Below are 17,758 nucleotides of genomic sequence, written 5' to 3'. Positions count from 1 at the left end.
TGGCCTCTGGAAAAAAATGGATAGGGACGAACTATGACCCTTAACGGTAATTAAGGTCAATCTCCTTTCCCTTATCAATTGAAGAAAGAAAAAGAAAATCTCCCACTCACATATTTCTGTGGGTGCCACTTCCTGGCTTCACCCCAGGAAAAAAAATATTTTCAAATCCTGTAATTGAAGTTGCCCGAAGCTGGCTTACAGGATTCAAGACCATTAGGTCCCACTGGACTGGGAGTGTCCAAAGCCCCCTCCTGGGCTAATTCGGCCAACACTAATATCAGTGTTACCACCTCTGGGATTCTTCGCAAACAATGTGGCAGAAGCCGAAACAGAGGAAAATTGTCAAATAAGGGAGAACCGTTCCCTAAGGTGTTACCAGTACAACTACCCCTATTGGCAGTGGGACTCTCGTCCCGCACACACCTGTCCCAACTTATTGTAGAACTTGGAATCTAGTAGATTCACCTGCAGAGTTCCCCCTGCTACTATTCTATACCTGGAATATGAATTGGCGATAGAGACAGCACTTTACTGTCCCAGACAGAATGTGGTTCAACTCCCTGAGTCGCATGACCCCTGGTGCCGCCCTGGTGGTGGATATATATGCCTGCAGAGGCATTTCGAGATTGAACCTACAATCGGTTTGTCCCATAACCCAGAGCAAGGCGTACTGGCCAAAAGTTCCAATATATTGATGGACAGTATTCTCTCCTGTTGAAACCAAGCCCACTGAACTGTAGCCACCCTCAAATCAACTGGCATCAGTGGTTATCTTCCAAATTCCTGAAAAGGAAGAATATCAATCACCAATTTTTGCTGTGCAAAACCCCGGGAACAGAGCCCTCCGGCAATCCAATGCCTGGATCTTCAATTTCCAGACAGAGAGAATGATCCTCTACCAAGACCTGGAGTAGGACTGTGCTTAGGGAATGTGCTTCGACCTAAACACAGCTTCCTCCTGCAGAAATATATCGAAGGAACCCCTGGAATTGACTGCTTCCTGAGCAAAGATTATTGAGGTAATGAGTATTGAGGTGTCTTCAGTAAGCCCAGCACTGGGGCTAGACGCTTTGTGAACCCTTCGGAGCTGTGGTCACCCCAAAGGGAAGATTCACATAAAAAATTGACCTTCCACTGCAATTACAGAAATCTTTGATGAGCCTGGAAACAAACCGGCACATGAAGACGTGCATTTACAAATGATTATGGACCCCGAAATTTACCTTATGCAGAGAGGTCATCACTGAACATATCTAGTCTATCTGAAAGAGCTGAATGCTTAGCGGCTTGAGATCTTAAGATAGACCTCATGTCCCCATTTGGTTTTGGAACTGCTACCGCTTAATTGTCTCACAATAAAGAGCCCATAAGTTCTGCTCCAAGAGCCAATGCAAGGCAAATGACTGATGCCTCTGTGGCAAAAACAGACAGTCCCAAGAGGTGCACTTACCCTACCAGGTTTCTGCTGGCTAAAGAAGGAGCAAACTACCTCAGAGACCCTGAGTTTTAGAAAACATAAGCTTTTAGGAAGCATGAGTTTTAGCAAACCTAGGCTTTTAGTAAACATAAGCTTTTAGCAACATAACCCTTTAGCAACATAAGCTTTTTAGTAGAGGTGAACCGAAATTTCAGCCGCCGAAAACAACTGATTGCAATTTCCTCCACTTGTTTCCAAACCTCCAAATAATATGTCAGCCCACTCACCAATAGCTTTGAAGCAAAGAAAAGCAGTGGTAGTAGTAAAAGGAGGACAGCCACAGAACTTTGTAGGTTATGTATAAAATGCCTTTCCTCTAGGGATTACAGTCTATTTACTTTTACAAGTCCATACAAAATATAATTATTCTTCCTAAGGAGTTCCCTGCATGGCCTGCTTTTTGTATAATTGGTAGATTTCCTGAGTAAGAGAGAATATGTCAGGATGCATGGAGGTGGTGTAGCGCAATTCAGTGGAGACCCAAATGTGGGGGCGGTTTCAATTTTTTGGAGGGGTTTCATTCTGCTTTAAGAGACCAAGCTGTCCAGTGAAAGTGGCAGTTAAGAGGGTTGAAACTATTTAACACTGGCAAACTTGAAAATTATCAGCTTTTAATGATTAAAAACCTTTATACAGAAAGGGAAAAAAACCTTTTGCTGTGTAGATTGAAGCTTGTGGGCCCCTATGCAAAAGCTGACCTGGGGACCCCCACTACCACCCGTTGCTTTCACCACATGCCAAGATACTGTGGCTAAAGAGTTATTTCAGATCTTTATTTACATATTGAGAGGGTAATTCAAAAGATTTTGAAGAAACTATCCACATTTTGACATAAAATTCTTTTGATTATCCTGAAACAGGGGTAGGCAATATTTGAGATGTGCAGATCTACCTGAACAACATTAAAGAGATCAAAGATCACCAGGGTTCAGTGACCCATTTAAAAAAAAAGAAATTAACTAGCAAGATCTAAATAAATAATAAGGAAAATGTAGAAAAATATAACAAAACAAATGTCACTGTAAAAATATAAACTTAGCAATGGACAGTGTCAGTAGGGCAGTGGATGTTGCCAGTAGGGCAGGGGGCAGAGTCAGTAGGGCAGGGGACAGAGTCAGTACGTTTTTATTTATTTTATTTATTGTAATTTTATCTTTTTATTATTTTTACAATTTCTTTTTAGTTTACTATGCTTCAATTATGAATGAACACAGTGAGTGATTGGTACCGATCACTCACTGTATTTATTAAGAAAACTAAGGGACCAGTAAATTACATATTTACAGGTCACTTCCCCACTTTCGATCCTGAAACATCCCCCAGAGCAGGCAAGAGAGGAGAGGGAAGAAGTCGGAAGCACTGCGGAGGAGGGGAGAGGAGCACACAGGGAGCCCGAGCAGCATTAATAAGAGTAACCTGGACAGGAGGGGCACAGAAGCAACATTAACAGAAACCGATCCCCTCCATTTTGGAGGGGATCATTTCCTGTATATGCTTCCCCCACTGCCCCTCCTGTCCAGGTGTAAAATCATGTGACAGGGATGCTGCACATGCACTGGGTAGCCACTGTGACCCCTGTGACTCCTAATGCTACGCCAGTGCTGTAACTACTTAACCACTTGACCACTGGGCACTTAAACCCCCCTTAATAACCAGACCAATTTTCAGCTTTCGGTGCTCTCACACTTTGAATGACAATTAGTCATGCAACACTGTACCCAAATGACATTTTTGTCCTTTTTTTCATACAAATAGAGCTTTCTTTTGGTGGTATTTAATCACCGCTGGGTTCTTTATTTTTTGCGCTATAAAAGAAAAAAGGCCGAAAATTCTGTAAAAAAATGCATTTTTCTTTGTTTCTGTTATAAAATTTTGCAAATTAGTAATTTTTTCTTCATATGTTTTGGCCAAAATTTATACCGCTACATATCTTTGGTAAAAATAACCCAAATTGGTGTATATTATTTGGTCTTTGTGAAAGTTAAAGAGTCCACAAGCTATGGTGCCAATCTCAGAAAATTGATCATACCTGAAGTACTGACGGCCTATCTAATTTCTTGAGACCCTAACATGCCAGAAAAGTACAAATACCCACAAAATGACCCCCTTTTGAAAAGAAGACATTCCAAGGTATTTAGAAAGATGCATGATGAGTTTTTTGAAGTTGTCATTTTTTCCCACAATTCTTTGCAAAATCAAGATTTTTTTTTCTTTTTTTTTTTTTCACAAAATTGTCATATTAGCAGGTTATTTCTTACACACAGCATATGAATACCACAAATTACACCGCAAAACACATTCTGCTATTACTCCCGAGTACGGTGATACCACATGTGTGAGACTTTTACACAGCGTGGCCACATACAGAGGCCCAACATGCACGGAGCACCTTCAGGCGTTCTGGGGCACCCAGGCCAATTCTGACATTTCTCTCCTACATGTAAAAATCATAATTTATTTGCTAGAAAATGACATAGAACCCCAAAACATTATATATTTTTTTTTAGCAAAGACCCTAGAGAATACAATGGCGGTCGTTGCAACTTTTTATCTCGCACGGTATTTGCGCAGCAATTTTTCAAATGCGCTTTTTTTAAAAAAAAAAAGTTTTGTGCTTTTAAAAAAAGACAAAACAGTAAAGTTAGCCCAATGTTTTTGCATAATGTGAAAGATGAAGTTATGCCGAGTAAATAAATACCTAACATGTCACCCTTCAAAATTGCACACGCTCGTGGAATGGCGCCAAACTTCGCTACTTAAAAATCCCTCTAGGAAACGCTTTAAAATTTTTTACTGGTTACATGTTGTGAGTTACAGAGGAGGTCTAGGGCCAAAATTATTGCTCTTGCTCTACCGATCGCAGCGATACCTCACATGTGTGGTTTGAACAACATTTTCATATGTGGGCGGGACTTACGTATGCGTTCGCTTCTGCATGCGAGCACACGGGGAAATTTTTTTTCTTTTATTGTTCATTTTACTTTATTTATTTTAGTTTGACGCTTTTTTCCAAAAAATAAATTTTTTGATCACTTTGATTCCTATTACAAGGAATGTAAACATCCCTTGTAATAGGAATATGGCATGACAGGTCCTCTTTACAGTGAGATATGGGGTCAATAAGACCCCACATCTCACCTCTAGGCTGGGAAGCCTGAAATAAAAAAAACGATCCTGGCTTCGATCGTAGTGGTGAGTAAGTAGAAGCACCTGAGGGTGGCGGGAGGGGTGGGACGTCCCATCTCGCCTCCTGTAAGAATGATCAAGCAGTGGAACAGCTGCTATGATCATTCTCATAGTGTAGGGAATCGCCGGCTGAAAAAGTTGATATCTGAATGATGCCTGTAGCTGCACCCATCATTCAGATATCCCCGCACAAAGTCAAGGACGTCGTAAGACGGCCGGCGGGCGGGAAGTGGTTAAAACACTTTTTTTTTTAACACAAAGTTGTCCATTTATACAATATTTCTAACACATAGCATGTACACACCAAAAATGACACCCCAAAATAGATTCTCCTACTCCTCCTGAGTGGCAATACCACGTGTGAGACTTCCACAGCCTGGCCACATACAGAGGCCGAGTACAGCCGAGTATGGCTGAGCATGGCAGAGCATGGCTGAGTATAGCCGAGCATGGCTGAGTATAGCCGAGCATGGCTGAGTATAGCCGAGCATGGCTGAGTATAGCCGAGCACGGCTGGGTATGGCTGAGCACGGCTGGGTATGGCTGAGCATGGCAAAGTATGGCTGGGTATCACCGAGTATTGCAGAGTATGGCTGAGTATGGCTGGGTATGGCAGAGTATGGCAGAGTATGGCTGGGTATGGCAGAGTATGGCTGGGTATGGCAGAGTATGGCTGGGTATGGCAGAGTATGGCTGGGTATGGCAGAGTATGGCTGGGTATGGCAGAGTATGGCTGGGTATGGCAGAGTATGGCAGAGTATGGCTGGGTATGGCAGAGTATGGCTGGGTATGGCAGAGTATGGCTGGGTATGGCAGAGTATGGCTGGGTATGGCAGAGTATGGCTGGGTATGGCAGAGTATGGCTGGGTATGGCAGAGTATGGCTGGGTATGGCAGAGTATGGCTGGGTATGGCAGGGTATTGCAGGGTATTGCGGGGCATTGCAGAGTATTGCAGGGCATTGCAGAGTATTGCAGGGCATTGCGGGGCATTGCAGAGTATTGCGAGGCATTGCAGAGTATTGCGGGGCATTGCAGAGTATTGCGGGGCATTGCAGAGTATTGCGGGGCATTGCAGAGTATTGCGGGGCATTGCAGAGTATTGCGGGGCATTGCAGAGCATTGCAGGGTATTGCAGGGTATTGCGGGGCATTGCAGAGTATTGCACAGGGAATTGCAGAGTATTGCACAGGGAATTGCAGAGTATTGCCCAGGGTATTGCTGAGTACTGCACAGAGAATTGCAGAGTATTGCAGAGTAGTGCTGGGTATTGCTGAGCATGGGGGGGATGGCTGAGCATGGAGGGATGGATGGATGGACGTGACTGCACATGTCACTGAGCAGCGCTGTGGGCACTACACATCCAGCCCACAGCGCTGCTCCCATCCGATCCCTCCCCCTCTGTACCGATCGATACAGAGAGGGGAGAGAGGAACCGGCGTCATGTCATGTTTGTTTACATGCGATCGCTCCGTCATTTGACGGAGCGATCACATGGTAAATGGCCACAATCAGTGGCCGTTTACCGTGATCCGTGATGCGCCGGGATGCTCCCGTGTGCGCGCCCCAGGGTGGCGCGGGAGCGGTTTTCTGGGATCACGTCATATGACGTGCTCCCAGAGTTATCCAACCGCCCTGCAGCCGTCATTTGGCTATGGGCCGGTTGGCAACTGGTTAAAAACTGGTAGCTGGAGTTTGGCATTAGTCAAGTCTAAAATCTAAATCTAAATTTGCTGTTGCATCTAATACTACACTTTCCCCAGACTGATAATGCTGCTGTCAAAAGGCGTTTCCCCATTGGTCCCCCAGTGGTATGGAGACACCCTAAGGCAGGAAGTGTGTAACTGGACAGATCATCAGGTTAAAATAAAGGTAAAAATACCTAAAAAGAGAAAACTAATGCAGCCACCACATCTAAGCACTATTAATCTGCAATATATAAAAATAGGATTTTTTCGTCACACTTATCTGTAAAATCCCTTTCTTTGAATACATCACGGGACACAGAGTGAGGCTATTATTCCTTACTTACTGGGTTATACTTCATCTCCAGGTTAATGGACAGTGGTAGATCAAAGGTCTGTAGGTCTGGAGAACTGGTTCCATGGAACTACTAGAGCCTCTGCTCAGATTGCCAGGGGGTTCCTTGTTCGGGACACAAACTGCTGTAGCTTGTTGTTGAACCCGGATGCCAATAGATCAACCTCTGGCCATCACAAATGCTGGCATATTTCCCAAAACACATCTGCCCGGGGACCATATTCCCCCCGGGCAGATCTGCTGGCGGCTGAGATAATCTGCCTTACAGTTCTTTACTCCTGGGATATGGACCGCCAATAGAACCGGCACATGTCCCTCTGCCCAGGTCAATATGTGGTTCACCTGCTCCTGAGTTGAATGTTTCCTGGTACCACCCTGGTGGCTGATATAGGCCACTGAAGTGGCATCTTTGGCCCTGATGGGGCAGTCCTGAAGCTCCACCGTCTAGGACCAGACGTACCGCCCATAACTCCAGGATGTTGATGGGCTGGCTCTGCTCTTGACCATGTTCCCTGAGCTGTGAGCCCCTCTAGGGTCGCTCCCCAGCCCAAAAGACTGGCGTCTATGGTCAGTACTCTCCAAGACATCGGGAGGAAGGATCTTCCCTTTTGCAGGTTCCGATCCTGCAACCACCAGTTTAGGCTTAAGCGTGCCCGGGAAGATAAGGACATGGGGTAATCCAGGGTTAGTGCTCTCCTGTTCCAAGCCGACAAGAGGTCTTGTCGTATAGGCCTAGAATTGAATTGAGCTTAGGGAACTGCCTCAAAGGAGGACACCATCCTTCCCAGAAGACTCATACAGAGCCAAATAGAGGGTTGCCTCGTGCCCCTTACCTGATGCACCTGATCCTTCAGGGCACAGATCTTTACGGGTGGCAGAAATACCTTTAACTGGACTGTATCCAGGATCAGACCTAGATACTTGAGACTCTGAGCTGGTCTCAAGGCTGACTTTTCGGTCTTTATGTCCCAGCCCAGGTTTTCTAAATATCGCACTGTGCAGGCTACACTGTGTTCCAGGGCCTGTAGTGAGTGATCTCTAAGGAGGTCGTCCAAGTATCCAAGCACCAAGATCCCCTGGGCCCTTAAAAAACCCAGTACAGGTGCTAGGATCTTTGGAAACACCCCAGGTACTATGGTAAACCTGGAGGGCAGTGTCACAAACTGGAAATGACGTTCCTCTACTGCAAATCGCAGGAACCTCTGATGAGGCTGAAAGATAGGTATGTGTAATTACGTGTCCTTGATATCGATGGAGGCTAAGAAGTCTCCCATCTGGAGCGAGGCTACTACCAAGCAGACTGACTTCATCCTGAAAGATTGGTTTAACAGATGTTGGTTCAGGGATCTTGGGTCCACCTGTCCACTAGATAAGTTAAGTTCTTGTTTAAGGAAAAGACTGCCGCATCAATGGCTGGCATGCTCCATTTCTTAACAAACTTTTCCTCCATGGGATATAAAAGGGAAAACCTCTTAGGGGGAACTAAAATCCTGTCAGGATGTTTCCAATCAGCATACACCGCCTGTTCCAACAGCAGGTGCAAGGGGAAAGCCTGTGCAGCCTGAGGAGGCTTCAGGGACCCCAAAGGAGGACAAGGGAGGCTTATAAACCTCTGCAGGAGGTAACTTAAAGGCAAACGAACCATCTCGGTAAGAGTCTGGATCAAAAGCCTCTGTGACTGAGAGGCTGATACCAACTGGACATCTTCTGGCCCAGATTCCTCAGAAGCAGACTCATCTGCCAGGCCCTCCACAGAATCTTTGGCATTTAGCTCTTCCCCATCCTCAACCTATTCCTGCTCCAAAATTAGGAGGCTCAGGGGAGGGTGATCTGCCAAGCTTTGCCACCCTGCGGGATGGAGGCAATCATGCCAGCAATTCTGTGCTCTAACCCGGCTAGGGCTGAGGACAGTTCATCCTTGGTGATAAAGGCTGAAGCAGCAGCGTTGACTGTAGACTCAATACCAGACAGGCCCAGCGGCTCAGATTGCCCGGAAGCCTCTGGTTTCTAAGGGGATACAATACTAGGGTTTCAACTAGGCTCCTCAGGAGCTACTGACGATATAGGTGTGCCCTTTCCTGTAGTGTTAGACCTGCTCCTCTTTTTTGAAGACATTGCAAGCAACAAAAGGTAGTACCTGGGTTTAGTATTTTAGCCCAGAAGGGAGACCCTTTAATAGGAATCACCAAGCCCCTATGCAACAATCCTGCTATGCTCTTTGGCTTGCCAACCAAAACCTGGTGACTCACGTGACCCGGGTAAGGAGGAATGAACTCCTGAAAGCAAAAGGTTTTCAGGGCTGTGTCCCGGGACACTCTGCACCTGCACGCGTGCACTCCCGTGTGCGCTAATAAATTTTAGTGCGCCAAAGAATATTCGTGCGCGGATCATGCAAAAAAGACAACAAAACAGCAAAAGACAACAAGAAAGCTACTCTTTCCAACAGTCAGCCCAAAACTTGCCCCTGCAGTCAGTGCTACACAGGTGTCCAGCTTTAGCTAGATTAACAGATTGTTACACACATGGGGCACCCCACAATAAGTAAATAGGAGGGGATTTCACTTACCCCTCCAGGGAACCTCAAACTAAGAGCCCAATATTCACCCATCACAGCGGGTTCCTGTCACTTGAGTACCTTCAAGGACTGGGCACCCTTTTCATATTTTAGGGTCCACTCCCTTGGACCTGTGCAGCACCCTGCAGGAATGCCTTAGCTCTGTGGTGTCCAGGATTCCACTACGCAGGGTCCAGGTCACATTACAGGCAAAACCTCGCAGGATCCTTGCGTCTTCTTTGCGAGGCTTGGGTACCATTTATCTTAGCATATAAGCTTGTTTCAAATGGATTTGATCGGTCAATCCCTTGATTCATTTTAGAAAAATGCTCAGACTTCAAGACCTGGAGCAAGCTTAAACAAACGTGCCCACCCACCTTGCAGACACTGGTAAAAAAAAACTGAAGCACTTCCTGTATGGGAGGGGTTATATAGGGTATCACTTCCTGTCTAAAGACCTTTGGTCTACCAGTGTACATTCACCTGGAGATGAAGTATAACCCAGTAAGGAATAATAGCCTCACTCTGTGTCCTGTGATGTATGATAAAGAAATTGTTGTTTTTGGATTTAATACGATTTTAATTTCAGTGAGCCTACTGGTACTCAGATGCCTCCAAGACTTAAATATTATACTTTGGCTTTAAGTGCTGCTAAAAGGCCTGCAGGAAAACATATCATAGGCAGAATTTAGTAGAGATGAATGTAGCAGAGGAAGCAGACAAGACAGTAATCAGTAAACTTAGCCAAGGGTCAGGATGGGCAGCAGATGGGAGAGTAGTCCAGTAAACACAGTCAAGGGTCATGATGGGCAGAGGAAAGCGAGATAATGTAAAACGTAGCCAAAGGTCATTATAGAGTCAGATCCTACTGGAGCTCTCTTGATCAACCAGTCAACTATCACAAGCACAGATTGATGATGCTAAATAGGTTGCCTATTGGTCTACAGACAAATCCCAGTTGGAGGTCAGATTCATTATCGCACATTTGAAAAAGACAGAGCAGTCAAAGTCAGCAGTTCAGGCTACTAAACAGTGTGGCCAGATTCCTTACCCCACAGATGATTAGGGCAGGGCTGCAGACAGCAGCACAGTCTTATACCATTTACACAGGCTGCCTAACAGTGGGCAATTATAAATGGAAGAAGTTAACAATGGCTAAACAGAGACTGTGGGTACAGAGCTGATCAAGGTCTGGGAACCAGGCGAGGAGAATTTAGGTAATAAGCCGACCAGATCGAGAGTTGTTGGTTTCTATTAGGCCCAGAAAGAGATGTGCAATTGTTTTTTTTTGTTTTTTTTTTTAAGAAAACAAATTTATTTGTAAGCAATTAAAACATGTCGGCACGGTACAAGTTATACAATACAGTGTACGAATACAAAAGAAACACAAACAGGTACATTATCCTAAATATCCAGATTACTATATAGATTGACTTTGTATATAGTGTCCAACTATATTTTCCAGATTGTATTCCAACCCCCCAGACCATTGACTCTTTTAAGTAACTGAGATTTTACAGTTTGTTACGATTCCTGTATACGACTTGAGGAGATGCATGATTCCCGGAGTTCGTACAGGTGTAATTACCTATTCAGAGCAGGTATCTGGGACGTCTAACCACCTGTCCCAGACCTTGTTATATTTGGCAGGACAGCCCCTGTGTCGGTATATAATTTTCTTATACGGTAAATTTATATTTATTTCCCCAATCCAAGCCTGGATAGTGGGGGGGGGGCATTACGCATCCAGTGTTTGGCTATTAGCTTCCTTGCGCTGAAAAGGGTTTCATACAGGAAGGTGGCTAAGAATTTATCAATTGTAACGTCTGGGAGCAGGCCCAATAAACATGGTTTGGGGTCTAGATGTAGGGGCGAACCCATGTGGTCGTGCAGGAATTGTATAATTTGAGTCCAATACTGCTGGATAGCTGGGCATGTCCATATTAGATGGTAAAATGTGCATGGGAGGCCCCCACACCTTGGACATTGTGGGTTCGGATTGGAGTGGTATTTGGCAAGTCTTACCGGTGTAAGGTATGAGTTATGTATAACATATAATTGCGTCAAACGCTTAGAGAGTCTAGGAGAGGCCTTTTTAGTATTTTCTAGAATCTCGTCCCAGTCTGATTCTTCTATTTGGCCTACGTCCTCCTCCCATCTAGTTCTGGCCACGTCTGTGATCCTTGATACTGAGCGAATTCTCAAAATATTATATAGAGTGGATATCAGTTTGGAGGGGTCCTCGCCAATGATTACATCCACCATAGATAGAGTTAGCGGATTTGGGAAACCATCTGCGAATTGGGTCTGAAGGGCGTGTTTCATTTGCATATATCGGAATAACATATGTGGGGGTAGTTCAAACTCATCCCTTAGTGATCGAAAGCTTCTTACTCCAAGTGGGGTAATCACCTGATGCAGATATATTATACCCTTAGAAGCCCAGACTCCAATGCCTGGGATTAGTGACAGCTCCCTTAATTGAGGATTGTGCCACAGAGGTGTGTGTGCATGAAATAAATCAACGCCAATCATTTTGAGAGCAATCTCCCAGATACATTTGTGGTGGGACAGTAGCAGATTTTGACTGTCTGTCCATCCCCTGCTTTCCTTGTCTCTAAAAAGCACTTGTAAGGGAGAGTGTGTGCTGCTATTAGGTTTCTTACATGTTAGGGTTTGATATCTGGGTCCGTCTACTTTGTGTAGATGATAAAAGTAGGATAGCTGGGCGGCTATGTAGTATGAGTGAAGATCTGGAAGAGCTGCTCCTCCTGAAGAGGTTGGGTTTTTAAGTGTGTTCCATGCTGCCAACTTATGTCTACTGGATCCCCAGACAAAAGTATTGAGACTACTGTCAAGCATCCTAAAGGTTTTTAAGGGGATTAGCACCGGAGATAGCTAATAGTGCTAACAGTCTCCAGAGGACAAAGGGAAGGACATCAGGAACACTACAGGCTGACCGTTTTGAAGGAGTACCTCAAGGCTCTGAGGAAGAAGGTTTCAGGACTGACTGCCACAAATAGGTGGCTTTTACAAGCAATATTTCTCGATATATTTGCGAGTAGTTTTTACCTTGTTTTTATCAATAAATATATGTAATTGGGATAACGCACTAGGCTGGTGCACCCTCTCTTTTTTCTATATTTTTTTTCTATATCTTTTTTATGACTATTAGGATATCCCCTATCATGGAGGACAGCAAGGCCAGAGAAATGATCCCTTGAGTAGTAGACCACCCAGACATCACACTAATGCGCAAGAGTGTTTGTTTGCTGTTACGTACTCACCCTGCATGACTAAAGTAGCAATGCAGCTGCACCAACTACAACATACATGGCTTATTTTGAAGTGGTTGGCTTTTCCATGATAAAGGACTATGATACATTTGTATCTGGGATTCTGGCATCGTCACTACAGGAATGACACAAACATAAACCCGGTGACAGCCTAGAAAGCAGCTTGAAATAGAGAAATTCTGGGTTGGAAGACCTATCACTTTCATACATGTGGCTGTTCATCTTAGTTAAATGGAAAAGTTGGTATGAATTTATATTTATGATTGACTGGGATTAACCTATATACACATTCGTAGCCAGCTGCCAGCAAAACTATTCGTAGTTTGAAAAAGCAGAAGGCTGTAAAATATTAACACTAATATTAGGGCTACATTAGGGCTACACTGCTGTAAAAATCTTGAATGAAGCTCTGAAATGAACAATGGGAGCAGAGCTTACCTTCTCAGGGTTTCAAGTTTTTCATCCAGGTAATGATACTGTGTTCCAGCTCACCCTACTCTATCTTACCAGTAATTAAGAGACCTGAGAAGCCTTTCTGCTGACTTGCAATGCAGTAAAGGGATTCCCAAACATGTCCATTGCAGGATCCTTGCTGTTTCTCACATACAAAAAGACTGAAGTAAAATAATGCCAATACTATTAATTTGTTTACAGCCACCAGATTCAAACCTGCCTTTGAATTTTGAATCCAATTGTTTTTATTTTAAGCAAAAAAAGGAATTCTGCCAGATGTTGCTGAGCCTCAAAATAAAAAGAAGCCTTAAGACAACTACTTAGCTTCTCTTTATTATTTTCACAGCTTTTCAACACTCAAGCTGCCAGAAAACGATCTGAACTGGGTCAGTTTGTGGCAGCCACCAAATGCTTCATACCTGGTTGAATCGTCTTGTGAAGGCCACGACGTTTGGGGCAAGGCTGTGTTTCTCCTTTTTGTTCCATCCGCAGCTGCCAAGCTCCTAGAAACAGAACACAAGTGATGTCAGTTTACCTGTCCTGGGTTTTGTGAGAAAAAAAACCTCCTTAACACAGAGTTTAATTCTACCATTAAAGATTCATTTCAGGAGTCAGCATAGCTTGAACAACTCAAAAAAGCAAAACTAGACCACTAAAAGGCAAACAATGTTTGTCTGTTTTTTCAAATAATGTGAGATCACTATCGTTTTACCGAAGAAAAAACTGGACTACAATTTGTCCACATATTCTTGTGTTCAGGGCTGCTCAGAGCTTGGCTTCCATATACATTTGTGGTGATCCTGGCTAGTAGCTAAGGCCTTTTGATGGCTGTAGATGTGCAGGGGTGCTATTAAGAATTAATGGCACCCCTGCGCATCTGCTAAAGTGCAGCGCGTTTCTCTGCGGATCGGGAACACATGCAATTTTGCACATTACCCAGCCACGCATATGTGAACCTAGCCTAAGAAGAGAGGGGGGCGGTGATGTGAAGGATTTGAGTCATTGCACAAGCATACGATTCAGACCTCTGCTTGAATATTTTACTGACTGAACCTCTGAAATTTAATTCAATACCCTTGCAGTATTCTATACTGAAAATCTCATGATCATGCTGTTTATTCAGACTTGATGTTTTGATCTGCTTATTGTTTCATGACCTGCAACTAATTTACCTGGCTCATTGATACCTACTCTACCTTGCAGGCTACAAGTTTTGTTTATTAACCAGTTCAATACAGGGCACTTTCCTCCCTTCCTGCCCAGGACAATTTTAAGCTTTCAGCGCCGTCACTTTGAATGAAAATTGCGATGCCATGCAACATGGTACCCAAACTAAACAGTTTTATTATTTTCTTCCCACAAATAGAGCTTTCTTTTGGTGGTATTCGATCATCACTGGGTTTTTTGTGTTTTTTATTTTTAAACAAACAAAAAAAATAAATTTTTGAAAAAAAAAAAAAGTTTTTTTTTGTTCCTGTTATAAAATGTTGTTTTCTCCTTCGCTGACAGGCACTGATGAGGCTGCACTAACGAACACTGATGAGGCAGCACCGATAAGGTGGCACTGATGAGGAGGCACTAGTATGTAGAATTGATGGGCACTTATAAGTGGCACTGATAGTCACCGACAGGCGGCACTGATAGGTGGAACTGATGTGCACTAATAGGCGGCACTGATGGGTGGCACTGATGGGCACTAATAGATGGCACTAATAGGCAGCACTGATGAGGAGGTACCGACAGTCATTACTGATGGACACTGATTGGCATCTGTGAAGGGCACTGACAGGCATTATGGATGGGTACTGATTGTCATTTTTGTAGGCAATGATTGGGATTTTGGTGGGCACTGATTGGCATTGTGGCGGGCACTTCTGATGGGGGCTGCGCTCATAATCAATGCGCTGATTATCAGTGCACACCCCCCCAACAGGAGAGCTGCCAAACGGCTCTCCCTGTCAGCGTGAATTGACGAAAGCTGATTACCGGCACTTCCTGCTTAGCGCTATGATCAGCTGTGATTGGTCACAGCTGATCACATGGTAAAGAGCCTATGTCATAGGCTCTTTACCACGATCAGAGATGCGATGTGTCAGAGTGACATAACGCACCACCGATTGCCGCAGCTTATCCTGCTAGACGTCATATGATAATTAGTTACCAGGACATACAAAGGGGGTAAATCTCCACAGGATGAACACAAAAAGCATTCAAAACAAGAGGGGGGGGGGTGAAACCCTTCCAAATTCTATTCAAAACTAAAAGAAAGGCTTTAATAAAGCTAAGGTAGACAAGACCTTCCCATCATCTATGCAACATCTGCAAATTTCCTTACTGGTCTTCTTTCAGATTTGGTAATCAGCCATCTTGATTGGCCAGACTGGGATGAAGTAACTCCCGCATGGGCACAGGAGTCAATTTAACCTGGCACCAAGGCATGCCGAGATAGTATACGCATGCACAGCTCACATTACATTCTACAGTTTGTAAGCAGGCAGGTAGGAAGGCTTTACTACCTGCAAGTTTTTGTTTGTTTTTTGTTTTTTTTTCATTAAGTTAGGTTTCCACTTTAAGAACCTATTAGGGCTCATTTAAAACTTTGCACTACATGTGTTGCTGCATTAAAGTGCCCTTAATTTTCAATGGCACCCCCAACACACTGATGTTTTTAAGTGTTTACAATTGGTCTGCCTTAATGCAACACATTAATGTGGATTAATGCACTGCAAAATCTAAATGGGCCCTCAGTCTTGCATCATGTGTTAGTGATGCTTCAAGGCTATTGAGCATTGCTGGCCTTTGTATAATCATGCAACAATTAAATATACATCACAGGAAATTTTGGAAGACTCGCAAAACTGACCTTTTTTTTTTTACTAAGAAGATTTAGTGAGTTAAAACTAGTTACTTCATTCTTTTTGTGAATATTGTTGATTTGGCTTTTTGTCAGGAATGGACCAATGGTACGCAACTATAACTCAAAAACTTGTCATGTTTTAATTTGATATTTTTAAGCTTTAGGGGTTGAAGGATCTGTAAACATCTCTTATGTCCCCTAGCAAGGCTTTAGCAAACACAGAATGAACTATTAGGAAAGTAAATGATCCTGGTCCTTTATTATGGATTATTGCCAGAAGAAGCATTATGAATTCACAGTGCGGTTTTTCAAGTTACTACCCCCAATCCACCCTGTTATAAAAATAAGCCATTCAACTCAATAGGTTTTCTTTTTAATGGAGTGTGGAAGACTCAATGCCAACTAAGCATTGAAACAAACAGGCAACCCCCAAAGGGCTGCAGTAAAAATATTTTAGCAATTTAAAAACACAAGCTAAAGAAAAAAAAAAGAAAAGTGTAAATGCTATGTGAGATTTTTCTGTTTCATGGGATTTTAACTTTTCAAGTGGAGCTAAACCACAACAGTAGTTGACATGGAACAGTACAGGAAACATCTACTGGGAGCACTATGATGCCATGGATTTAATTGTTCTTTTGTTAGAACTTTCAGGAATTCAGGTAGCAAGATCTTCCTGCCACAGGCCCCAGCTCTATACAGCTGCAATCACAATGATATAATAAATAAAAATGCAAAAGTATTAGGTCCAATAAATGTAAGGTAACTTTTACTGCCAATCATCATCAATCACCAATGGAGGGGGGGTGGAGATGTGGGGAGGGTAACTTAATGCACGGTCCACAAATGCTGGCAACGGGGTGGCAGTTGAATTTCCTTGCCAGCAATCACAAATGTGGGGGAGGGGAATATTACGGACACCAGTGCTGGGAGCTAATATTGCGTTAACCAACACCAATGTTTGGAGTTATTTCTGCGTCCCCTGACACCAATGTTTGGGGTTATTACTGCATCCATGGACACCAAGGCTGGGGGGTTATTATTGCAGCCACTGACACGAACGCAGCCCATATATAACTCTATTTAGATAACTCTATTTTCTTGCATTCCACTATGAAAGGGGGGGGGCATGGGGAGCCTTTCCAGCTGGCAAAATACAGTGGATTATTGCTAGCAGTTATAGCTGTCGGCAGTAATCGAATGTAAAAACTCAGACAGACTGGTTGTACCCAAGTCAATTGATAGATCGAGCTGGGTACAATCAGCATGCCCATACATGGCTCGAACCTTGTCCCTGTCGAATTTTGATCCCTGTATGGCCGACTTAATGCTGGGGGTTAATATTAAGTCCACTGATACCAATGCTGTGGGTCATTATTGCACCACTGACTCCAATGCAAGGGGTTATTAATGCAGTCACTGACACCAATACTGGGGGGGTTATTGCACTCCAACTTTTTCAGTGTGCATTGAGCTACACTAAAAGAAATGCAGCAAAACAAAAATGTTTGCAGACAAAAATTGACAAGGTGTGGCAAGCTTGGTTAGCCTCATCTTCCACCACAGGGTGAGACTGTCAGGAAGGCTCCATGGTAGCACCTACTTGGTAGTCCTACTCATTTAACTAATACTCGATCATGGGCTTTTTGGATGGGATAGTTCAAAACTTGAAGGGCCCTTCCCTGGGTGGGACCATACCAGGTTAGTTTCCTGAGACCTGGTAGCCCTAATTTGGGTGCAGGTTGGCACTCTGTTATAGGTGCAAGTAATCCTTCTGATCTTAGGTGATTTCAGGTGTGAAGGGAGACGAGTTGGGGGAGGGGGGTAGACAATGGGCTTGTTTTGCTTTTAGGTAGAGTCAGTAGATCTCTGCTATTCTTAAGCTGGATACACACTATAC

At 43.8% G+C, this 17,758-nt stretch overlaps 1 protein-coding gene across 5 annotated transcripts in view; it reads right to left on the bottom strand.

Moving 5' to 3' along the window:
* The window catches only part of RALGPS1 (Ral GEF with PH domain and SH3 binding motif 1), an 839,296-nt gene that overhangs the window by 559,666 nt on the left and 261,872 nt on the right, over positions 1-17,758 (bottom strand). For all 5 annotated transcript variants that reach the window (XM_073599738.1, XM_073599739.1, XM_073599740.1 and 2 more), the window contains exon 6: positions 13,424-13,507. In XM_073599738.1, the coding sequence (XP_073455839.1) occupies positions 13,424-13,507 (84 nt within the window). The remainder of the gene's footprint in view (positions 1-13,423; positions 13,508-17,758) is intronic.

The sequence above is a fragment of the Aquarana catesbeiana genome, linkage group LG09 (genome assembly GCF_042186555.1).
Source record: "Aquarana catesbeiana isolate 2022-GZ linkage group LG09, ASM4218655v1, whole genome shotgun sequence".
In the NCBI taxonomy this organism is placed as follows: Eukaryota; Metazoa; Chordata; class Amphibia; order Anura; family Ranidae; genus Aquarana; species Aquarana catesbeiana.
Note: the sequence above shows the minus strand (reverse complement) of the source record. Positions and strands in the feature narration are given on the sequence as shown.